Source organism: Boleophthalmus pectinirostris, unplaced genomic scaffold (genome assembly GCF_026225935.1).
Source record: "Boleophthalmus pectinirostris isolate CB_2022bp ecotype Guang Dong unplaced genomic scaffold, ASM2622593v1 HiC_scaffold_22, whole genome shotgun sequence".
NCBI classification, from domain to species: domain Eukaryota; kingdom Metazoa; phylum Chordata; class Actinopteri; order Gobiiformes; family Gobiidae; genus Boleophthalmus; species Boleophthalmus pectinirostris.
This window is the reverse complement of record NW_026571190.1, coordinates 42371421-42396696: the sequence shown is the minus strand read 5'-3', so window position 1 is coordinate 42396696 and position 25276 is coordinate 42371421. Positions and strand designations below refer to the sequence as shown.

Sequence of the window (25276 nt, the reverse complement as noted above, 5' to 3'; positions counted from 1 at the left end):
CACACACACACACACACACACACACACACACACACACACACACACACACACACACACACACACACACACAGTACACACACACACACACACACACACACACACAACACACACACACACACATACACACACACACACACACACACACACACTACACACACACACACACACACACACACACACACACACACACAACACACACACACACACACACACACACACACACACACATACACACACACACACACACACACACACACACACACACACACACACACACACACACACACACACACACACACACATACACACACACAACACACACACACACACACACACACACACACACACACACACACACACACACACACACACACACACACACACACACACACAAGCTACACACACACACACATACACACACACACACAACACACACACACACACACACACAACATACAACACACACACACAACACACACACACACACACAACAACACAACACACACACACACACACAACAACACACTGTCAAATAAAAACACTCTGTTCTACTGTGTTTTTAAACTCCATTTCTGTCCTGTTGGTTTGGGGCAGGTGAACGGAGCACCTCCTGCTCTGACTCTCTTCTACTTCTTCTTCTTCTTCTTCTCCCGCAGGAGGAGACGGAGCCGTACTTTATCGCCATCTTCTGTTTCGAGTCGGGGATAAAGATTCTGGCTCTGGGCTTCGCGCTGCACAAAGGCTCGTACCTGCGCAACGGCTGGAACGTCATGGACTTCGTGGTGGTTCTCACGGGGTAAGAACCAACGCGCTGTGCCCGCTGTACCCACTGTACCCACTGTAAACACTGTACCCACTGTACCAACTGTACCCACTGTACTCACTGTACCCACTGTACCCACTGTACCAACTGTACCACTGTACCACTGTACTGTACCACCCACTGTACCCACTGTACCAACTGTACCAACTGTACCACTGTACCACTGTACCCACTGTACCCACTGTACCCACTGTACCCACTGTACCAACTGTACCCACTGTACCCACTGTACTGTACCCACTGTACCAACTGTACCCACTGTACCCACTGTACTCACTGTACCAACTGTACCAACTGTACTCACTGTACCCACTGTACCACTGTACCAACTGTACTCACTGTACCACTGTACCACTGTACCCACTGTACCCACTGTACCCACTGTACCCTGTACTGTACCCTGTACCCTGTACTGTACCCACTGTACCACTGTACCCACTGTACCACTGTACCACTGTACTGTACCACTGTACCTGTACCACTGTACTGTACTCACTGTACCCCCACTGTACCACTGTACCACTGTACTGTACACTGTACCCACTGTACTGTACTCACTGTACTGTACTCAACTGTACCCACTCACTGTACCCACTGTGTACCACTGTACCACTGTACTGTACCCACTGTACTCACTGTACTGTACCACTGTACCACTGTACCACTGTGTACCACTGTACCAACTGTACCACTGTACTGTACCACTGTACTCACTGTACTGTACACTGTACCCACTGTACCCACTGTACTGTACCCACTGTACCCACTGTACTCACTGTACTCACTGTACCACTGTACCACTGTACCACTGTACTGTACTGTACACTGTACTCACTGTACCCACTGTACCCACTGTACCCACTGTACCCACTGTACTGTACCCACTGTACCACTGTACTCACTGTACCCACCCACTGTACCACTGTACCCCACTGTACTCACTGTACTCACTGTACCCACTGTACCCACTGTACCCACTGTACCCACTGTACTCACTGTACCCACTGTACTCACTGTACTCTACTGTACCCACTGTACCCACTGTACCAACTGTACCAACTGTACTCACTGTACCCACTGTACCCACTGTACCACACTGTACCCACTGTACTCACTGTACCCACTGTACCCACTGTACCCACTGTACACTGTACCCACTGTACTCACTGTACCACTGTACTCCACTGTACCACTGTACCACACTGTACCACTGTACTCACTGTACCCACACTGTACCCACTGTACCCACTGTACTCTGTACTCACTGTACCACTGTACCCACTGTACCCACTGTACCCACTGTACTCACTGTACTCACTGTACCCACTGTACCCACTGTACCCACTGTACTCACTGTACCCACTGTACACTGTACTCACTGTACTCACTGTACCCACTGTACCCACTGTACCCACTGTACCCACTGTACTCACTGTACCCACTGTACTCACTGTACTCACTGTACCACACTGTACCCACTGTACCACACTGTACCAACTGTACCCACTGTACCACACTGTACTCACTGTACCCACTGTACCCACTGTACCCACTGTACCCACTGTACCCACTGTACTCACTGTACTCACTGTACTCACTGTACCCACTGTACCCACTGTACCCACTGTACCCACTGTACTCACTGTACCCACTGTACTCACTGTACCCACTGTACCCACTGTACTCACTGTACTCACTGTACCACACTGTACCCACTGTACCCACTGTACTCACTGTACTCACTGTACTCACTGTACTCACTGTACCAACTGTACCCACTGTACTCACTGTACTCACTGTACCCACTCTGTGCCCGTGTCAGAAAAAGGAATTTATTTATGGACAAAATGTTGAAATAAAAAATAAAACCCGAGAATCATGTGGAGCAAAATTCACACTGAACCAGAACTAAACCAGGACTAAACCAGGTCTAAACCAGGACTAAACCAGAAACCAGGTCTAAACCAGGACTAAACAGGACTAAAACCAGGTAAACCAGGTCTAAACCAGGTCTAAACCAGGTCTAAACCAGGTCTAAACCAGGACTAAACCAGGACTGAACCATCAGAGGAGTCACAAGCCCATGTTCCGGGTCAGATCTGTGGAGCGGCGACTCCGCTCAGTGTGAGGAAGTTTTTTTATGAAGTGTTTTCTGAGCAGTTTTTTTTTTTTTTTAAGCGAATCCTTCGTGTTTGTTTAAAGCTTCAGTGCGGAACTTTCCCTCACCTCCCCGTGTCTCCTGCTCCTCCTGGAGCGAGGGATCAGACGGAGAGATGCTCCTGAATGAATAATTGAACAATACACAAGAGAGAGAGAGAGAGAGAGAGAGAGAAGAGGAGGGAGGAGGAGAGGATCAGAGGAACAGTAGGGGGAGAGAGAGAACGAGGGAGGGGGGATAGAGAGAAAGGTCACTGGAGAGAGAGAGAGAGAGAGAGAGAGAGAGAGAGAGATGGAAGGGGGCCCCAGAGAAAGAAAGGAAACGAATGGAATGACATAAGAAGGGATGGAATAAGAGAAGGAAGAGAAGAGAAAAAACGAGGGAGAGATGGAGACAATAAACGGAAAGAGAAGGAAGGAACAAGAATGGATATAAAGAAAGAGAAAAGAAAGGCAGAGAGAGAGAGAGAGAGAGAGAGAGAGAGAGAGGGGAGATGGAGTGATGAAGGGATGGAGGGATGGAGAGAGTGTTGACAGAAACAGGTTTGAACTGGCCTGGTCTAAATAAACACTTTCCTCTGGATGTGAGGATGTAGGACATGAATAATAAACGAGAGAGAAAGAGAAAGAGAGAGAGAGAGAAGGAGGGAGGGAGGGATGAAGGAGGAGAGAAAGGGGCCTGAAGGAGAGAGAGAGAGGGGGGGGCGGGGGGGCTGCAGTATCTCTCCTCTGCTTCCTCCATCACTACAGACCTCCCTCTCCTCTCCTCTCTTCCTTCCTTCCTTCCTTCCTTCCTTCTCTCTCCTTAATTAATTTCTTCTCTCTCTCCTTCCTTCCTTCCTTCCTTTCTTCCTTCCTTCATTGTCTCTCCTTCCTTCCTTCTCTCTCCTTCCTTCCTTCCTTCTCTCCTTCCTTCTCTCTCTCTCCTTCCTTCCTTCCTTCCTTCCTTCATTCCTTCCTTCCTTCCTTTTTTCTTTCTTTCCTTCTCTCTCCTTCCTTCCTTTTTTCTTCCTTCATTATCTCTCCTTCCTTCCTTCCTTCTCTCTCCTTCCTTCCTTCCTTCCTTCCTTCTCTCTGTGTAAGGACGGTTTGTGAATAGGGCAGATCTCTAGATGACTCAAACACGCTCGGACGAGTCTCAAACTCTTCAGGAAGATTTGTAACGAGGAAACGTCCGAGGAGACAGGGGCATGTGTGACAGGGGCAGGTGTGTGACAGGGGCATTAGTGTGACAGGGGCAGGTGTGTGACAGGGGCATTAGTGTGACAGGGGCAGGTGTGTGATAGAGGCATTAGTGTGTGACAGGGGCAGGTGTGTGACAGGGGCATTAGTGTGTGACAGGGGCATTAGTGTGTGACAGGGGCAGGTTGTGTGACAGGGGCAGGTGTGTGACAGGGGCATTAGTGTGACAGGGGCAGGGTGTGAAGGGGCATTAGTGTGTGACAGGGGCAGGTGTGTGACAGGGGCATTAGTGTGACAGGGGCAGGTGTGTGACAGGGCATTAGTGTGTGACAGGGGCAGGTGTGTGACAGGGGCATTAGTGTGTGACAGGGGCATTAGTGTGTGACAGGGGCAGGTGTGTGACAGGGGCAGGTGTGTGACAGGGGCATTAGTGTGTGACAGGGGCATTAGTGTGACAGGGGCATTAGTGTGAAACAGGGGCAGGTGTGTGACAGGGGCATTAGTGTGACAGGGGCATTAGTGTGTGACAGGGGCATTAGTGTGACAGGGGCATTAGTGTGTGACAGGGGCATTAGTGTGTGACAGGGGCATTAGTGTGACAGGGGCATTAGTGTGACAGGGGCATTAGTGTGACAGGGGCATTAGTGTGACAGGGGCATTAGTGTGTGACAGGGGCATTAGTGTGACAGGGGCATTAGTGTGACAGGTGACAGGGGCATTAGTTGTGACAGGGGCATTAGTGTGTGACAGAGGCATTAGTGTGTGACAGGGGCATTAGTGTGTGACAGGGGCATTAGTGTGACAGGGGCATTAGTGTGACAGGGGCATTAGTGTGTGACAGGGGCATTAGTGTGACAGGGGCATTAGTGTGACAGGGGCATTAGTGTGTGACAGGGGCATTAGTGTGACAGGGGCATTAGTGTGTGACAGGGGCATTAGTGTGTGACAGGGGCATTAGTGTGTGACAGGGGCATTAGTGTGACAGGGGCAGATGGAGGCGGTGCTGTTGTTGTAGGAGAAGGTAGAACGTGACCTAGATTATTTACTGCAGCTCAGGAACAGAGAGAAAAAGAGAGAGAAAAAAGAGAGGGAGGGAAAAGAAAGAGAAAAGAGGGAGGGGGAAGAAAGAGGAGGAATAAAGAAAGAAAGAAGAGCGAGCGGAGATAAAGGAGAAGAGAGACTCAGGACTCTCCTCACACAGCTCATCCTTTCTCTCTCCTCCATCTTCTCTCCTTCTCTCTCTCTCTCTCTCTTCTTCTCTTCTTCCTCCTCCTCTCGTTCCCCCTCTCACCTCTTTCTCCTCTCTCTCCCTCTCTCTCCCCTTAAGTCTTTTCTCCCTCTCTCCTCCCTCTCCTCACAAACCTCTTCCTTCCTTCCTTCCTTCTCTCTCTCCTTCCTTCCTTCTCTCTCCTTCTTTCTTTCCTTCCTTCCTTCTCTTTCCTTCCTTCCTTCCATCTCTCTCCTTCCTTCCTACCTTCCTTCCTTCTCTTTCCTTCCTTCCTTCCTTCTCTCTGCTTCCTTCCATACTTCCTTCCTTCCTCTTCCTTCTTTCCTTCGCTCTCTCCTTCCTTCCTTTCCCTACCTTCTCTATCCTTCCTTCCTTCCTTCTCTCTTCTTCCTTGCATCCATCCTTCCTTCCTTCTCTCTCTCCTTTCCTTGCATCCTTCCTTCCTTCCATCTTTCCTTCCTTCTCTCTCTCCTTTCCTTGTCTCTCCTTCCTTCCTTCCTTCCTTCTCTCTCCTTTCCTTTTCTCTCCTTCCTTCATTCCTTCTGTTGCCTTCCTTCTTTCTCCTTCCTTCTCTCTCCTTCCTTCCTTCTTTCTTTCCTTCCAGCCTTCCTTCCTTCCTTCTCTCTCCTTTCTTCCTTCATTCCTTCTCTTGCCTTCCTTCATTCTCCTTCATTTCTTTCCTCCCATCCTTCCTTCCTTCTCTCTCCATGCTTCCTTCCTTCCTTTAGAGCGAGTGCAGATAAAAGAGGAGAGAGGAGGAGGGGTTAAGGACTGTGCAGCTGTGGATCCTTTTGATTTGATTTGATTTTCAGTTTTCTTTCTTTGGCCTCGTTTACATGATGTTTTTTCACTTTTTATTTTTTATTCCAAATGAATCGTTCTGAATTAAAATTTTCTGTTTCGGGTTTAAGTGGAAATAATAATTCTGAACTGACGTTGACCTGGAAAACTCGTTAAATCGTCTTGATTTAATTCTGCTCAGCGTCTGGAGTCGGGAAGGTTTGATTTACGTCTTTGGGAAGAAAACACAAACTTCAAATCAGGACTAAAACAGGACTAAACCAGGACTAAACCAGGACTGAACCAGGACTAAAAACAGGACTAAACCAGGAACCAAAACAGGACTAAAACAGGAAAGGACTAACCAGGACTAAACCAGGACTAAACCAGGACTGAAACCAGGACTAAAACAGGACTAAACCAGGACTAAAACTAAACAGGACTAAACCAGGACTAAGAACTAAAACAGGACTAAACCAGGACTAAACCAGGACTAAACAGGACTGAACCAGGACTGAACCAGGACTGACTAAACCAGGACTAAACCAGGAACTAAAACAGGACTGAAACCAGGACTAAACCAGGACTAAACCAGAACTAAAACAGGACTAAACCAGGACTAAACCAGGACTGAACCAGGACTAAACCAGGACTAAACCAGGACTAAACCAGGACTAAACCAGGACTAAACCAGGACTAAACCAGGACTGAACCAGGACTAAAGCAGGACTAAACAGGACTAAACAGGACTAAACCAGGACTAAACCAGGACTAAACCAGGACTAAACCAGGACTAAACCAGAACCAGGACTAAACCAGGACTAAAATAGGACTAAACCAGGACTAGGCTGAGACTGGGACTGAGACTGGGATCAAGACCAGGATCAGACCGGGACTGAATCCAGGATCTAGTTCAGTCCTGGTTCAGTCCTGGTTCAGTCCTGGTTTAGTCCTGTTTTAGTCCATCATCTGTTTTTTCAGTTTGGTTTTGGAGACAAATAATGAAGAAATTTTTAGTTTTTTTTCATTTTTTTTTTTTTTTTGGTTTTATTTTGAAAATTATTATTATTATTTTTTTTTAAATTAACAAATGACAGATGGATTGTGGAGCTGGAACGTCCGGGTCAACGTGTCAGAACTACGACACAACGAACATGAAGCACCAGAATTATTAACAACAACAAACCACAAACATGATCCAGGAACCAAATTCACTCAGATTTAAAATCAGAAGAAAACAAACACTTACTTCACTATTAAGATTCATTCTGAATAATTATTTTCATCAGGAATTCAAGTGTTTACATGGACTTTTTAACGTGGAAATCATTTTTATTCATATTAAATGATTTTATTCAGATGGTATATGGTAAGTGTGATGTGGGCGCTGCTCCTTTTCCCCGTATAAATAGTTTTAGTTGAGCGCCCCCTGCAGGCGTCGTGTCGTCAGTGCAGTCTGGAGAGTTTTAGCCACGCCCCCTTTCAGTCGGCCAATCGGTGGGCAGGTGTTTGTAAAGTTTTGGCTGAGAATCGTTTGGGGTCACGGCTCTTTCATCTCTTTCGGTTCTTTCAGTTGTTTTGTTTTTTTCAGCTCTCTCGGCTCTTTCGGTTTGGCTCTCTCGGCTCTTTCGATTTGGCTCTTTCGGTTCTGCTCTTTGGGTTCGGCTCTTTGGGTTCAGCTCTTTCTGTTCGGCTCTTTCGGCTCTTTCAGTTAAGCTCTTTGGGTTCGGCTCTTTCGGCTCTTTGGGTTCGGCTCTTTCGGCTCTTTCGGCTCTTTCGGCTCTTTGGATCCGGCTCTTTGGATTTGGCTTTTTCGGCTCTTTCGGCTCTTTCAGCTCTTTGGATTTGGCTCTTTAGGCTCTTTGGATTTGGCTCTTTCGGCTCTTTGGATTCGGCTCTTTCAGTTCTTTGGATTCGGCTCTTTCAGCTCTTTGGATTTGGCTCTTTCGGCTCTTTGGATTTGGCTCTTTCGGCTCTTTGGGCTCGGCTCTTTGGGTTCGGCTCTTTGGGTTCAGCTCTTTGGATTCGGCTCTTTCGGCTCTTTCGGCTCTTTCGGCTCTTTGGATTTGGCTCTTTCGGCTCTCGGTTCGGCTCTTTCTGGAGAGATTCCGTGAATGAGGCAGGACAGCGTTGCCCCGGTAACGCGGTGTGAATGAGAGCGTTACCCTGGAGACGGCGGGAGGATGTGTCTCCATGGCAACGGGAGAAGACCAGGATAACCACTCTGCCACAGGAACACGACTCCGAGAATCAAACCCACAACCTCCTGGAGAGAGGGACCAGACTGACCACAGATGAAACCAGTTAGTCCTGGTTCAGTCCTGGTTTAGTCCTGGTTTAGTCCTGGTTTAGTCTGGTTTAGTCCTGGTTCAGTCCTGGTTTAGTCCTGGTTTAGTCCTGGTTTAGTCCTGGTTTAGTCCTGGTTCAGTTCTGGTTTAGTCCTGGTTTAGACCTGGTTTAGTCCAGATTTAGTCCTGGTTCAGTCCTGGTTCAGTCCTGGTTTAGACCTGGTTTAGTCCTGGTTTAGTCCTGGTTTAGTCCTGGTTTAGTCCTGGTTCAGTCCTGGTTCAGTCTGGTTTAGTCCTGGTTCAGTCCTGGTTTAGTCCTGGTTTAGTCCTGGTTCAGTCCTGGTTTAGTCCTCAGACTCAGATCCAGACCCAAACTTCGACTCAGACTCAGACTCAGACCCAGACCCAGACCGAGACTCGGACCCGAACCCGGACTCGGACCCAGACTCAGACTCAGGCCCAGACTCAGACCCAGAATCAGACCCAGACTGAGACTCGGACTCGGACTCAGGCCCAGACCCAGACTCAGACTCAAACAAAGACCCAGACTCAGACTCAGGCCCAGACTCAGGCCCAGACTTAGACCCAGAATCAGACCCAGACTGAGACTCGGACCCGGACTCGGACTTGGACCCAGACCCAGACTCAGATCCAGACTCAGGCCCAGACTCAAAACTCAAGACTCTAGACCCAGACCCAAACTTAGACTCAGACCCAGACCTAGACTCAGTTCTTCAAACTTGATTTTATTTTATTTTGTCTTTGTCCTCGTCGTTTCTTTTCTCTGATCCTCTGAAGTTTTATTTGATTTGATGGATTTGGGCTCCGTCGTGTCGTCATTTTGATCCAACTGTTAAAAAAAAAAAAAAAAAAAAAAAAAACGCTCTGTTCCGGCTGATGATTCCTCTTTTTCTCTCTCTCTTTCAGTATCCTGTCTTCGGTGGGCTCTCAGTTGGACCTGCGGACGCTCCGGGCCGTGCGAGTTCTCCGACCGCTCAAACTCGTCTCCGGGATTCCCAGTCAGTACCAGCCTCCCTCACTTTTATTTAAACGACCCACTGTTTCCTGACTCGAGTCCTGACGCCGCTCCCTCCTCAAAAACCCCGACCCGGACCCGGACCTGTGTTTGTTTCTCTCGTTTCGTTTCGTTCGTTTGTTTGTGTTTGAGTGACGGGTGCGTGTGTCCTCCAGGCCTGCAGGTGGTGCTCAAGTCCATCATGAAGGCGATGATCCCTCTGCTGCAGATCGGGCTGCTCCTCTTCGTGGCCATCCTCATGTTCGCCATCATCGGCCTCGAGTTCTACATGGGGAAGTTCCACACCACCTGCTACGACGACGTCACACGTAAGTCCACCGACGCGAACGCACGAGAGAAGAACGAGGGACGAGGCTACGGCCAAAAACCTGCGACGAGTGACGAGATCGTAAATAACCTCTATATGTAAATAAATAAACGTGTCCCTCACCTTCCACAGTCTCACCCTCCTCCAGCTCCACTCCCAGAGGAAACACAGTCTCTTTCTCTCAGATCAAAAAAGTATTTGCTGATTTTGTTGTTTGCACTTTATTTTAACAGTGAGAAATAAAACATCAAGAAGAAAATCCAGAAAATCACTTTTAAAAAACTACATGAACGGATTTACGTTTCATTGAGTGAAATAAATATTTGTTCCCGGATCGTCCTTTAACACAGACGTCCTGCAGTTCACTTTTGTCTCTGAGGGCCACATTCTGTCTTCTGACCGTGACAGGGGTCAGGTCAGGGTCAGGGGTCAGGGGTCAGGGTCGGGGGTCAGGGTTGTATAACAGAATAGTTTGACCCTGACGACGCAGATAAATATTTTCTTTAAAAACCTCCAGACTTTCTTTACATCAGACAAACTGCACGAAGACTGAACACAAAAAGAATCATCCACTGATCTTTAAAAACTCCACACTGACAACGTTTACTACAACACCAGATATTTTACAGTACTACAGTACTACAGTACTACAGTATTGCAGTATTACAGTACTACAGTACTACAGTACTACAGTACTACAGTACTACAGTACAGTACTAGTACTACAGTACTACAGTACTACAGTACTACAGTGTATTAGTAGGTACTACAGTAGTATGTAAGCTACAGTCATGTTACAGTGTTATGGGTACCAGTACTCGTTTGGGTACTACAGTGTAGGTACTACAGTAACAGTAACAAAAAAATAAAACTACAGTACTAAGTATACAGTAAAATGGAATAAATTAAATAATGTTTAATTAACAGGAATGTAAAAGGTAAATTAACAAAAGACTAAAATATACAGAAAATAAACTAAACTAAGAAACAGAACAACAGAATAAACAGTGTTTTGTGCCACAAAAGGGTCACGCAGGCTTATACAAAACGAGTGGTAAAATTAAGGGACACAGACTAAACCAAAACACAAGTTTCCCAAATTAAACCACATAAACCCACAAACAGAATCGAGTGACCAAATTAAAAAAGGCACAAAACAGAACTAAACTAAACTACATACATGAAACCAAACCGGTCCACCAAGGCCAGCAGCCCCAAACAGGTGCTGGTGATCCTTAAATAGGGGGCGGTGGCTGCAGGTGAGGTGGGCGTCGACCTGCCCCACCAATCACGGTCCAGAGCTCCTGCTGCAGGAATCAAGAGAAGTCGGCAAAAATCACACAAACAAATTAGACCCAAGGCCTGGGGCCGTAACAATGTTTTGGAGATGTTCTGCAAAAAGACTGGACCAAACTCCTTCTGATCTGTGACAAACCTGAACATCGTCTGATCTCCAAACAAGAGTCTGACACCAAGAACTAAAGACATTTTGACACAGCCGGTCCACACCAGGAAATAAAATCATGATTATGTATCATGTGTTTTTCTTTCACACTGACAAACAAACCAAAACTGCTCCAACTGACGATTATCCCAGACTCCTGCTCGTGGTTCAGGGACTCTGAGTCTCTCCCACAGACCAAACCTCTCTGATGTGAGGTCCAGATGCACCGTCTCGCCTGGTGGTCTTCACACAAAGCCCCTCTGTGAGGTACAGACGACACAGGCAGGTCCCTCTTCCCCCGAGCAGAAGCCAGACTCCAGCTCCCCGGGCCAGGAGACTCGGACTCACAAACCTACAGACGGGTCAGTGCCAGGGCAGGTGTCCAGGGGGGTTGGTGTGCACAGTTCTAGCCTGTCCTCCCATGATGCATCTGGAACAGTCGGTGTGGACCCACTGCCTCAGGTTTGGATCTGAGTTGGTCTCACACCAGAGGGACTAACGACTAACGAGACTTCACACAAGAGGAGGTCTCGGTCCGTTTGATTTAGTGCAGCTCCAAGTACGACTGAAACTTTCACACCAACGGAAACAAAAAAAAACAACCAAAACCAACAGAAACCAACGAAGACCAACGAAGACCAACGGAAACCAACGAAGACCAACGGAAACCAACGCAAACGGAAAACCAATGAAAATCAACAGAAACCAACGGAAACCAACGGAAACCAACGAAACCAACGAAAACCAACGAAACCAACGGAAACCAACGGAAACCAAACAAAACCAACGGAAACCAACAAAGACCAATGAAAACCAAAGAAAACCAAACAAAACCAATGGAAACCAACCAAAACTAAACCATCTAAGAGCTTCTGGATCCAGTGGAAGGTGTGTTGCACCATCTCCTGTCGCTGTGAAAGAACCTTAGTGTTTTTTGACTCGAGGGTTCAAATATTTATTTCACTCAATGAAATGTCAAATCAGTTTATATTTTTTCTTTAAAGTGATTTTCTTTTTAATGTTTTTTCTCTCACCGTTAAAATGTCAAACTCTTTATTTCTGTGTCGGTGCAAACAAAAACAACAAAATAAACAGATCCGATTCTTCTCTAAAACTAAACAAACCTGTGTTTTGTCGTCGCGCAGATGAGACGGTGGACGAGACGCCGTGTGGGACGGAGCCGCCGTCTCGTCTTTGTCCAAACGGGACGTCGTGTAAAGGCGGTTGGCTCGGACCAAACTACGGCATCACGCAGTTCGACAACATCCTGTTCGCCGTCCTCACCGTGTTCCAGTGCATCACCATGGAGGGCTGGACCGAGATGCTCTACCACGTAAGGACCGAGACTGGGACTAAGACCAGGACTAGACCAGGACCAGGGCCAGGACTAAACCAGGACTAAACCAGGACTAAACCAGGACTCACCATGTTCCAGTGCATCACCTTGAAGAGTTGGACCATGATGCTCTACCATGAAAGGACCGGGATCAAGACCAGGACTAGACCAAGGCCAGGGCCAGGAGCAGGACCAGGGCCAGGGCCAGACCAGGACTAAACCAAAACTAGACCAGGACTAAACCAAAACTAGACCAGGACTAAACCAGGACTCACCGTGTTCCAGTGCATCACCATGTAGGGCTGGACCGAGATGCTCTATCACATAAGAACCAGGACAAGGACCAGGACCCGGACTAGACCGGGACCAGGGCCAGGCCTAGACCAGGATCAGGGCCAGGATTAGACCAAAACTAGACCAGGACCAGGATCAGGACTAAACCAGGACTCACCGTGTTCCAGTGCATCACCATGGAGGGCTGGACCGAGATGCTCTACCACGTAAGGACCGGGACCAGGACTAAGACCAGGACTAGACCAGACCAGGACCAGGACTAAGACCAAGACCAGGACTAGACCAGGACTAGACCAGGACCAGGACTAAACCAGGACTCACCATGTTCCAGTGTATTACCGTGGAGGGCTGGACCGAGATGCTCTACCACTTAAGGACCAGAGCTAAGACTAGACCAGGGCTAGACCTCAACCAGACCAGGACCAGGACCGGGACCAGGACTAGACCAGGACCAGGACCAGGACCAGACCAGGACTAAAGCAGGACTCAGTTTTGTGTTAAAGTTTGGTCGTTTCCTTTTCTGTGAGTCTGAGTCGAGCTTCATCACAACAGGTTAAAAATAAACCTGAGACCAGAATAGAGAGAACAGAAAGAGAGAGAGAAAGAGAGAGAGAACAGAGGGAAAGAAAGAGAGGGAGAGAGAGAAGAGAGAGACAGGAAAGAGGAGGGAAAGAAAGCAAAAGGTACAAAAGAAAGAAGAAAGAAGAGAGGCGGGCAGAAATAGAAAGAGAGAGGGAGAAAGAGGAGGAGGAGAAAGGGAGAAGCGAGAGAGTGAGAAGATAAAAGAGAAAAGAGAGGAGAGAGAGAGACAAGAAGGAGAAAGAGAGGGGAGAGAGAAAGAAAGGGAGAAGAGGGAGAGAAAGAGAGAGAGAGAGAGTGAGGGAGGCAAGAAGGAAGAGGAAATGGAACAGAAGGGAGGAAGGAAAGAAGGAAGAAGAGAGGTGGGCAGAAATAGAAAGAGAGAGGGAGAAGACAGAAGAGAGAGAGAATGGGGGGGGCTAGAGGAGGGACAGAAAGCAGAGGAAACAAAAAAGAGAGAGACAGATGGAGGAGAGGAGGGAGGCAAAGAGAAGGAGGGATCATACGCTGGAACAGGACGGATGGAGAGATAGAGAGAGGGATAGAGAGATAGAGGAGTATTTTTACACAAACATATGGGGCTGGGACGGTTTTAAACCCGAGGACAAAATGTAATTCCATTTTTACAACTTTAACAAGTAAAAAAAAAAAAAAAAAAGTGCAGCTCAGAGTCAGAACGTCTGTTTTTGCAGGTATTTCTGACCTGGAATCAAATAAAAGTCAAGTTTAAAGTCACACTGTGGAACATTCCAGAGTCCAGACTCCTGCGGCTCTCGCCCTTTAACCCGCGATTATATCAAAGTTAAACCTGTGATTTTTCTCCCGTTCGTCGGTCGTTTGTTAACGTTAAAATCCGTCCGCTCCCGACGTCTCCATGGAAACAAGCAGGTGACAAACCCTCAGCCTAAAAGTTACACAGTGCAGCTTTTAATGGCAACGAGTCAAAGTGTTGTGGGTGAGTTTGTGCTAAATTCAAATGTAAAACAAAACAAAAATAAATAAATAAACATGATGGAGTTTTCACATCAAATCAATTTTATTTGTTCAGCACATTTAAAAGAGCCAAAGTGTGCTGAACAACATTCACAGTGAAATAAATCATACAACAGACAAATCAACCAAAATAATAATAAAAAATAATCAAAATAACAGCAGGAAAGTGCCAAGGTGCCTCTTAAAGTGCTCCAGTGACTCTGCAGCTCTGAGGCCCCATTCACACTAGTGTGTATGTGAGTAGTTTTGGTTGTGGTGCAGTGTTCATTCACACTAATCCAACTGAAAACGGCTCCAGAGTCTGAACGATCTGGTGCCTCCAGCTCCACGAGTTCATGTTGGTCCAGATGTGTGGACTCCTGAAAACTCTGATACTCTGATGTAGGAGCTGGAGTCTCGTCCTGATTGGACACGACACTGTGACTCGCTCCTTCTGATTCTCTGGGTTTATGACATTATTGTGGAAAACAGTTTGAACAAACCAGAGACAAATGAGAAACAGCTGAGATACAAATACTCGCTCGTACATGGTCCATGAAAAGACTTTTCACTCTTGTCGTCTTCCTCGGCTCGAAAACCACTGCTGCAACTTACGAGTTTCAGGCAGTTTCGCGTTAAAATGCAAAGTCTAGTTCTATGTGTCTGTGTGTTTCACATGAACCATCTCCAACACGACAGAAACACAGAACAGACTCACCATCAGCAGAACACCCTCTGACACAGAGAGAACACCCCTCTGTCACAGAGAGAACACAGAGAGAACACCCCTCTGTCACAGAGAGAACACCCCTGACACAGAGAGAACACCCCTCTGACACAGAGAGAACACCCCTCTGTCAGAGAGACAGACACAGAGAAACACCCCTCTGTCACACAGAGAGAGAGAACACCCCTCTGACACAGAGAGAACACCCCTCTGTCACACAGAGAGAGAACACCCCTCTGTCACACAGAGAGAACACCCCTCTGACACAGAGAGAACACCCCTCTGTCACACAGAGAGAGAACACCCCTCTGACACAGAGAGAACACCCCTCTGACACAGAGAGAACACCCCTCTGTCACACAGAGAGAACACACACCCCCTCTGTCACACAGGAGAGAACACAGAGAGAACACCCTCTGACACAGAGAGAACACCCCTCTGTCACACAGAGAGAACACCCCTCTGTCACAGAGAGAAACACACAGAGAGAACACCCCTCTGACACAGAGAGAACACCCCTCTGACACCACCCTCTGAGACAGAGAGAAACACCCCTCACAGAGAGAGACACCCCTCTGTCACAGAGAGAACACCCCTCTGACACAGAGAGAACACCCCTCTCTGTCACAGAGAGAACACCCCTCTGACACAGACAGAGAGAACACCCCTCTGTCACACAGAGAGAGAACACCCCTCTGACACAGAGAGAACACCCCTCTGTCACAGAGAGAACACCCCTCTGACACAGAGAGAACACCCCTCTGTCACAGAGAGAGACAGAGAACACCCCTCTGTCACAGAGAGAACACCCCTCTGACTGACACACAGAGAGAAACACCCCTCTGACACAGAGAGAACACACAGAGAGACACAGAGAGAACACCCCTCTGTCACAGAGAGAACACAGAGAGAACACCCCTCTGTCACAGAGAGAACACCCCTCTGACACACACCCCTCTGACACAGAGAGAGACACAGAGAGAACACCCTCTGACACAGAGAGAACACCCCTCTGACACAGAGAGACACCCCTCTGACACTCACAGAGAGAACACCCCTCTGACACAGAGAGAACACCCCTCTGTCACAGCACCCCTCTGTCACAGAGAGAGAACACCCCTCTGTCACAGAGAGAACACCCCTCTGACACAGAGAGAACACCCCTCTGACACAGAGATCTGTCACAGAGAGAACACCCCTCTGACACAGAGAGAACACCCCTCTGACACACAGAGAGAACAGACACACCCCTCTGACACACACGAGAGAACACCCCTCTGACACAGAGAGAGAGAGACACCCCTCTGTCACAGAGAGAACACCCCTCTGTCACACACCCTCTGACACAGAGAGAACACCCCTCTCTCTGTGTCCTTTAGTCTCAACACCAAACTGAACCACATCAGACACAAGAAACAACTGTTTTTTCTCACACACATTAGTTTATGTAAATGAGTCATGTGATTTAAGTTTAGTTTGTGTAAAATGTAAAAAAAAAAATGTGCTCAAAGCTGCGTGGAGGAAACAGACACAGAAACGACGTTTGTGGACGCAGATCGTTTCCAATTTGATGATACGCAGATTTGTTTCAGTGTGAACATCATCTAATGTGCAAAGCCAAAGTGTTCCACAGTCATGTTCCGACCACAGACAAGGTACCGTCCCCTCTGGTCCTCAGTCTGGTCCTCAGTCTGGTCCTCAGTCTGGTCCTCAGTCTGGTCCTGGGGGCAGCAGGAGGGGCAGGTCTGCAGAGCTCAGGACTCTTAAAAACAACCATGACAATTTTAAAATGATTCTAAAATGTTCAGGAGCCGATTCAGGGATTTAAGAACAGGAGAGATGTTTCCTCTGCTTCTTCCCTTGTTGGCGCGTCTTGATATTTGCTGTGTTTGTGTGTGTGTGTGTGTGTGTGTGTGTTGTGTGTGTGTGTGTGTGTGTGTGTGTTTATTTTACCAGAGTAACGATGTGGAGGGCAGCTCCTGGAACTGGATGTACTACATCCCCCTCATCATCATCGGCTCCTTCTTCATGCTCAACCTGGTGCTGGGCGTCCTCTCCGGGTACGTGCCCCTTTAACACCTGCTCCACAGACCGCCCCTTTAACACATGTCCCATCATGCACCTGTGCTGTGTCCTCAGGGAGTTCGCCAAAGAGCGAGAGCGAGTGGAAAACCGGAGCGAGTTCCTGAAGCTCCGGAGACAACAGCAGATCGAGAGAGAACTCAACGGATACCTGGAGTGGATCTGTAAAGCAGGTGTGTGTGTGTGTGTGTGTGTGTGTGTCTGTGTGTGTGTGTGTGTGTGTGTGTGTGTGTGTGTGTGTGTCTGTGTGTGTGTGTGTGTGTGTGTGTGTGTGTCTGTGTGTGTGTGTGTGTGTGTCTGTGTGTGTGTGTGTGTGTGTGTGTGTGTGTGTGTGTGTCTGTGTGTGTGTGTGTGTGTGTGTGTGTGTGTCTGTGTGTGTGTGTGTGTGTGTGAGTGTGTGTGTGTGTGTGTGTGTGTGTGTGTGTGTGTCTGTGTGTGTGTGTGTGTGTCTGTGTGTGTGTGTGTGTGTGTCTCTGGTATCGATTCACGTCGAGGATCTGTAGATGTTTAATGCTATAGTATCGACATCGGTATCGGAACACAGGGCACTTTCACACCGCTAGTTCGATTATTTGGTCCTATTAGAGTTCAGCGTTCGGTGTGGAGTCAAGCGACCGAGACCAACTCTTTTTTCAAGTCTCGGTCGCTTGATTTGGTTCAGATCTGAGTGCGACTGAAGCTTAAACATCGACCGAAACCGACCAAATCCAACCAAAATCGACCCCAAACCGACCAAAACCGATCAACCAAAACTAACCAAAACCGACCAAAAATCAACTGACAAAACTGACCAAAACTAACCAAAACCACCAAAAATCAACCAGAACTGATCAAAACCAACCCAAACGCGACCAGAACTGACCAAAACTGACCAAAACCAACCAAAACTGACCCAACTAAGAGCTGTCGGTGTGAAAGAACCCAGAAACTGCTGGATTGTGCGTCCTTACTGTAAAACACGTCTTTACAAATTCATATTTTTTTGTTCAGAATCGTCCATTTGACCTTTGATTTGATTTATTTGACGTAAAGTTTTTTTATTCTTAATAACCTGAACATTTGAACTCTTCACCTGTTTTCACAGAGGAGGTGATTCTGGCTGAAGAAGACGGAACGGGAAACTTCGACGGTGAGAAATGAAATATTTGTAGTTTGTAGTTTGGGTTTGTGTGGAGGAGGATCTTCACGTCGGTTTGTAGTTTGTAGTTTGGGTTTGTGTGGAGGAGGATCTTCACGTCGGTTTGTAGTTTGTAGTTTGGGTTTGTGTGGAGGATCTTCACGTTTTGTAGTTGTGTGGGTGTGTGAGGAGGATCTTCACGTCGGTTTGTAGTTTGTAGTTTGGGTTTGTGTGGAGGAGGATCTTCACGTCGGTTTGTAGTTTGTAGTTTGGGTTTGTGTGGAGGAGGATCTTCACGTCGTTTGGTTTGTAGTTTGGTTTGTGTGGAGGAGGATCTTCACGTCGGTTTGTAGTTTGTAGTTTGGGTTTGTGTGGAGGAGGATCTTCACGTCAGTTTGTAGTTTGTAGTTTGGGTTTGTGTGGAGGAGGATCTTCACGTCGGTTTGTAGTTTGTAGTTTGGGTTTGTGTGGAGGAGGATCTTCACGTCAGTTTGTAGTTTGTAGTTTGGGTTTGTGTGGAGGAGGATCTTCACGTCAGTTTGTAGTTTGTAGTTTGGGTTTGTGTGGAGGAGGATCTTCACGTCGGTTTGTAGTTTGTAGTTTGGGTTTGTGTGGAGGAGGATCTTCACGTCAGGTTTGTAGTTTGTAGTTTGGGTTTGTGTGGAGGAGGATCTTCACGTCGGTTTGTAGTTTTGGGTTTGTGTGGTGGAGGATCTTCACGTCGGTTTGTAGTTTGTAGTTTGGGTTTGTGTGGAGGAGGATCTTCACGTCGGTTTGTAGTTTGTAGTTTGGGTTTGTGTGGAGGAGGATCTTCACGTTGGTCTTGTGAGCTCCTCTGTCCTCGTGTGGTTTGAGCAGATCTTTCACTGTTGCTCAGACTCGGAACATCTTAAAGTGACTTCCACAAATGTGAAAAAACATCTCCTGTTTGCATTTATACAGTGTCTTTCAGGATATCCAAAGCCCTTTACAGTTCATTATTCATTCACTTCACACTCAGTGATAACTATTGTAGCCACAGCTGCCCTGGGGCAGACTGACACAAGCGTGGCTGCCAATAGGTTCCATCGGTCCTTCTGACCACCACACACACACACACACACACACACCACTGTCATACTAGACGATGTGTGTGAAGTGACTTGCCTAAAAGGACATGAGGACCGTTTTTGTTCTGGCGCCTCCTGTGGCTCCTGAAAGTGACCAGACCTGGACCTGCTGAGCCTCTGAGATCTGACGAGCTCAGACTTTGACAAACTGATCTCACGTTCAAACTGCACAAATCTGTCAGTGCAAATATCGACATCATGAAATATATTTGTAGATTTAATGGTAGAATCAGTCTGAGTGAACAGGTTCCTTGTGGTGAAGCGGTGAAGCGGTGGTGTGGTGAAGCGGTGGTGTGGTGAAGCGGTGAAGCGGTGGTGAAGCGGTGGTGTGGTGAAGCGGTGGTGTGGTGAAGCGGTGGTGAAGCGGTGGTGTGGTGAAGCGGTGGTGTGAAGCGGTGGTGTGGTGAAGCGGTGGTGTGGTGAAGCGGTGAAGCGGTGGTGTGGTGAAGCGGTGGTGAAGCGGTGGTGAAGCGGTGGTGAAGCGGTGGTGAAGCGGTGGTGAAGCGGTGATGGTGAAGCGGTGGTGAAGCGGTGAAGCGGTGTGTGAAGCGGTGGTGTGGTGAAGCGGTGAAGCGGTGAAGCGGTGGTGTGGTGAAGCGGTGGTGTGTGAAGCGGTGGTGTGGTGAAGCGGTGAAGCGGTGGTGTGGTGAAGCGGTGGTGAAGCGGTGGTGTGTGAAGCGGTGGTGCGTGTGAAGCGGTGGTGGTGAAGCGGTGAAGCGGTGGTGTGGTGAAGCGGTGGTGTGGTGAAGCGGTGGTGTGGTGAAGCGGTGAAAGCGGTGGTGTGGTGAAGCGGTGAAGCGGTGGTGGTGAAGCGGTGGTGTGGTGAAGCGGTGAAGCGGTGGTGGTGGTGGTGAAGTGGTGAAGCGGTGGTGTGGTGAAGCGGTGGTGTGTGTGAAGCGGTGATGTGGTGAAGCGGTGGTGTGGTGTGAAGCGGTGGTGTGGTGAAGCGGGTGGTGGTGGTGAAGCGGTGAAGCGGTGGTGTGGTGAAGCGGTGGTGTGGTGTGAAGCGGTGAAGCGGTGGTGTGTGAAGCGGTGAAGCGGTGGTGGTGAAGCGGTGAAGCGGTGGTGTGGTGAAGCGGTGAAGCGGTGTGTGGTGAAGCGGTGAAGCGGTGAAGTGGTGAAGCGGTGAAGCGGTGGTGTGGTGAAGCGGTGAAGTGGTGAAGCGGTGAAGCGGTGGTGTGGTGAAGCGGTGATGTGGTGAAGCGGTGGGTGTGGGTGAAGCGGTGAAGCGGTGGTGTGGTGGGTGAAGCGGTGGTGAAGCGGTGGTGAAGCGGTGGTGAAGCGGTGGTGAAGCGGTGATGTGGTGAAGCGTGTGAAGTGTGGTGAAGCGGTGATGCGGTGATGTGGTGAAGCGGTGGTGTGGTGAAGCGGTGAAGCGGTGAAGCGGTGGTGTGGTGAAGCGGTGGTGTGGTGAAGCGGTGGTGTGGTGAAGCGGTGAAGCGGTGGTGTGGTGAAGCGGTGGTGAAGCGGTGGTGTGGTGAAGCGGTGGTGCGGTGAAGCGGTGGTGTGGTGAAGCGGTGAAGCGGTGGTGTGGTGAAGCGGTGGTGCGGTGTGAAGCGGTGTGTGGGTGAAGCGGTGAAGCGGTGGTGTGGTGAAGCGGTGAAGCGGTGGTGTGGTGAAGCGGTGTGGTGGTGGTGAAAGCGGTGAAAGCGGTGGTGTGGTGAAGCGGTGGTGTGGTGAAGCGGTGGTGTGGTGAAGCGGTGGTGTGGTGAAGCGGTGGTGTGGTGAAGCGGTGGTGGTGAAGCGGTGGTGTGGTGAAGCGGTGGTGTGGTGAAGCGGTGAAGCGGTGGTGTGGTGAAGCGGTGGTGTGGTGAAGCGGTGGTGTGGTGAAGTGGTGAAGCGGTGGTGTGGTGAAGTGGTGGTGAAGCGGTGGTGAAGCGGTGGTGAAGCGGTGAAACGTTGGTGTGGTGAAGCGGTGGTGTGTGAATGCGGTGGTGAAGCGGTGGTGAAGCGGTGGTGAAGCGGTGAAACGTTGGTGTGGTGAAGCGGTGGTGTGGTGAAGCGGTGGTGAAGCGGTGTGAACGTGGTGTGGTGAAGCGGTGGTGTGGTGAAGCGGTGTGAAGCGGTGGTGGTGTGTGGTGAAGCGGTGGTGTGGTGAAAGCGGTGAAACGGTTGGTGTGGTGAAGCGGTGGTGTGGTGGTGAAGCGGTGGTGTGGTGAAGCGTTGTGTGGTGAAACGTTGGTGTGGTGAAGCGGTGAAGCGGTGGTGTGGTGAAGCGGTGGTGAAGCGGTGTGAAGCGGTGAAAGCGGTGGTGTGAAGCGGTGGTGAAGCGGTGAAGCGGTGGTGTGGTGAAGCGGTGTGTGAAAGCGGTGGTGAAGCGGTGAAGCGTGGTGTGGTGAAGCGGTGAAGCGGTGGTGTGGTGAAGCGGTGAAGCGGTGGTGTGGTGAAGCGGTGAAGCGGTGTGGTGGGTGAAGCGGTGGTGTGGTGAAGCGGTGGTGTGTGGTGAAGCGGTGAAGCGGTGGTGTGGTGAAGCGGTGGTGAAGCGGTGGTGTGGTGAACGGTGAAGCGGTGGTGTGGGTGGTGTGGTGAAGCGGTGGTGTGGTGGTGTGGTGAAGCGGTGGTGAAGCGGTGGTGTGGTGAAGCGGTGGTGTGGTGAAGCGGTGGTGTAAGCGGTGGTGTGGTGAAGTGTGGTGAAGCGGTGAAGCGGTGGTGTGGTGAAGCGGTGTGGGTGGTGAAGTGGTGAAGCGGTGGTGTGGTGGTGTGGTGAAGCGGTGAAGCGGTGGTGAAGCGGTGGTGTGGTGAAGCGGTGGTGTGGTGAAGCGGTGGGTGTGTGGTGAAGCGTGGTGAAGCGGTGGTGTGGTGAGCGGTGGTGAAGCGGTGGTGTGGTGAAGCGGTGGTGTGGTGAAGCGGTGGTGTTGGTGAAGCGGTGAAGCGGTGATGTGGTGAAGCGGTGTGTGTGGTGAAGCGGTGGTGGTGAAGCGGTGGTGAGCGGTGGTGAAGCGGTGTGTGTGGTGAAGCGGTGGTGTGGTGAACGGTGGTTGGTGAGCGGTGAAGCGGTGGTGTGGTGAAGCGGTGAAGCGGTGGTGTGGTGAAGCGGTGAAGCGGTGTGTGGTGAAGCGGTGGTGTGGTGAAGCGGTGAAGCGGTGGTGTGGTGAAGCGGTGGTGTGGTGAAGCGGTGAAGCGGTGATGTGGTGAAAGCGGTGGTGTGGTGAAGCGGTGAAGCGGTGGTGTGGTGAAGCGGTGTTGAAGCGGTGGTGCGGTGAAGCGGTGGTGAAGCGGTGGTTGAAAGCGGTGGTGTGGTGAAGCGTGGTGAAGCGGTGGTGAAGTGGTGGTGCGGTGAAGCGGTGGTGTGGTGAAGCGGTGAAGCGGTGGTGCGGTGTGTGGTGAAGCGTGCGTCGGGCCTGGCAGATGGACTCGGACTCTTCCTGTGAGTTCTGACGCCGACTTTGGATTTTTTTTAATTTTTATTTTTTTTTTTCCTTTGTGAGTTTTGCCAAAGTTTTTCCTTTAACTTCGCGGCTTCGTCTCATTTTGGACGAGTCAGACGTTTATTTTTGTTTCGGTGACGCGAGCGGAGGTGAGACATTAGATTTAAAGCTGCACTGCGGAGCTTTTCCGCAGGAGAGGGTTGCTTTGTTTGGAATGTTGCACAGTGTGGCATTAAGAGACGAGCAGGTGACGCGGCTGAGTCGAGTCAGAAGGCAGATCTGTGGAGAGGCGAGCTGATACAAGTCCAGGGATCTGTCCTGTTGAGTCCTGGTTTAGTCCTGGTTTAATCCTGGTTTAGTCTGGTTTAGTCCTGGTTTAGTCCTGCTTTAGTCCTTGTTTTAGTTCTGGTTTAGTCCTGCTTTAGTCCTGGTTTTAAAATCCTGGTTTTTAAGTCCTGGTTTAGTCCTGGTTTTAGTCTGGTTTTAGTCCTGTTTTAGTCCTGGTTTTAGACCTGGTTTAGTCCTGGTTTAGTTCTGGTTTAATCCTGGTTTAGTCCTGTTTTAGTCCAGGTTTAGTCCTGGTTTAATCCTGGTTTTAGTCCTGGTTTAGTCCTGGTTTTAGACCTGGTTTAGTCCTGGTTTAGTTCTGGTTTAATCCTGGTTTAGACCTGGTTTAGTCCCAGTTTAGTCCTGGTTTAATCCTGGTTAGTCCTGGTTTAGTCCTGGTTTAGTCCTGGTTTTAGTCCTGGTTTAGTCCTGGTTTAGTCCTGGTTTAGTCCTGGTTTAGTCCTGGTTTAGTCCAGGTTTAGTCCTGGTTTAGTCCTGGTTTAGTCCTGATCTGTTCTTGTGTTTGCTGCAGGTTCCAGACGGAGGCCGACGATCAAAACCAAAAACAACAAGACGGAGCTTCTGAACACGGAGGAGGGCGAGGACAACCTGGGCGACGCCGTGGGTGAGGAGACGCTAACGGGAGGCACTGCTCTGTCTCAAACTCTCAAACTATCAAAACAAACAAAACTATCAGCTGAAACGACGTCAGACCAAGTTTTTTTGAACCCGACACTGACGGCTTTTAGTCCTGGTTCAGACCTGGTTTTAATCCTGCTTTAGTCCTGGTTTAGTCCTGGTTTAGACTTGATTTTAGTCCTGGTTTACTCCTGGTTTTAATCCTGGTTTAGTCCTGGTTTAGGCCTAGTTTTGGTCTTCATTTTAAACCTGGTTTAGACCTGGTTGAATCCTGCTTTAGTCCTGCTTGAGTCCTGATGATTTTGGCCTGGTTTTAGTCCTGGTTTAGTCCTGGTTTTAATCCTGGTTTAGTCCTGGTTTAGTCCTGGTTTAGTCCTGGTTTAGTCCTGGTTTTAATCCTGGTTTAGTCCTGGTTTAGTCCTGGTTTAGTCCTGGTTTACTACATTTACAGGGACACTCCAAAACCTGAACCTGGATCTTCGAGTCCACGTTCACTCTGAACCCGTCTGAGGATCATGACGGGGTTTTTTGGTTTTGTCTTTGGTCTGGTTTGGTCCAGGTTTTGTGACGGGGTTTTTTTGTTTTGTCTTTGGTCTGGTTTGGTCCAGGTTTTGTGACGGGGTTTTTTGGTTTTGTCTCTGGTCTGGTTTGGTCCAGGTTTTGTGACGGGGTTTTTTTGGTTTTGTGTTTGGTCTGGTTTGGTCCAGGTTTCGCTCGGTCGAGTATAAAAAGCGGGAAAGAAGGATCCACCTACAGTAAGAAGGAGCGACGCCTGAGGTTCTTCATCCGGAAGATCGTGAAGACTCAGGCGTTTTACTGGACCGTGCTCTGCCTCGTGGGCCTCAACACCGTGTGTGTGGCGGCGGTTCACTACGACCAGCCCGAACTGCTCTCCGACTTCCTCTGTCAGTATCACTCCATCCGTCTGTCCATCCATCCCTCCATCTATCCGTCTATCTGTCTATCCATCCTCTATTATCCATCTATACATCCATCCATCACTCCATCTATACATCTATTAGGGATGCAACAATATTCGGTTCAGACTGAGTTTAGACTTGATTTTAGACCTCATTTTAGTCCTGGTTTAGACCTGGTTTTAGTCCTGGTTTAGTCCTGGTTTAGACCTGGTTTTAGTCCTGGTTTAGTCCTGGTTTTAGTCCTGGTTTAGTCCTGGTTTAGTCCTGGTTTAGTCCTGGTTTAGTCCTGGTTTAGTCCTGGTTTAGTCCCGGTTATAATTCTGGTTTTAGACCTGGTTTAGTCCTGGTTTAGACCTGGTTTTAGTCCTGGTTTAGTCCTGGGTTTTTAGTTCTGGTTTTAGTTCTGGTTTAGTCCTGGTTTAGACCTGGTTTAGTCCTGGTTACAGTTCTGGTTTTAGTCCTGGTTTAATCCTGGTTATATTTCTGGTTTTAAACCTGGTTCAGTCCTGGTTTAGACCTGGTTTAGACCTGGTTTTAGTTCTGGTTTTAGTCCTGGTTTAG

At 49.0% G+C, this 25276-nt stretch overlaps 1 protein-coding gene across 1 annotated transcript in view; it reads left to right on the top strand.

Annotated features, from left to right (window-relative positions):
- Positions 1-25276, top strand: part of cacna1ab (calcium channel, voltage-dependent, P/Q type, alpha 1A subunit, b) — a 178784-nt gene that overhangs the window by 16441 nt on the left and 137067 nt on the right. The window contains 9 exon segments of the mRNA XM_055158395.1: positions 657-796; positions 9386-9477; positions 9650-9802; positions 12391-12578; positions 17110-17213; positions 17293-17408; positions 18320-18364; positions 23689-23781; positions 24503-24700. Coding sequence (XP_055014370.1) covers positions 657-796; positions 9386-9477; positions 9650-9802; positions 12391-12578; positions 17110-17213; positions 17293-17408; positions 18320-18364; positions 23689-23781; positions 24503-24700 — 1129 coding nt within the window.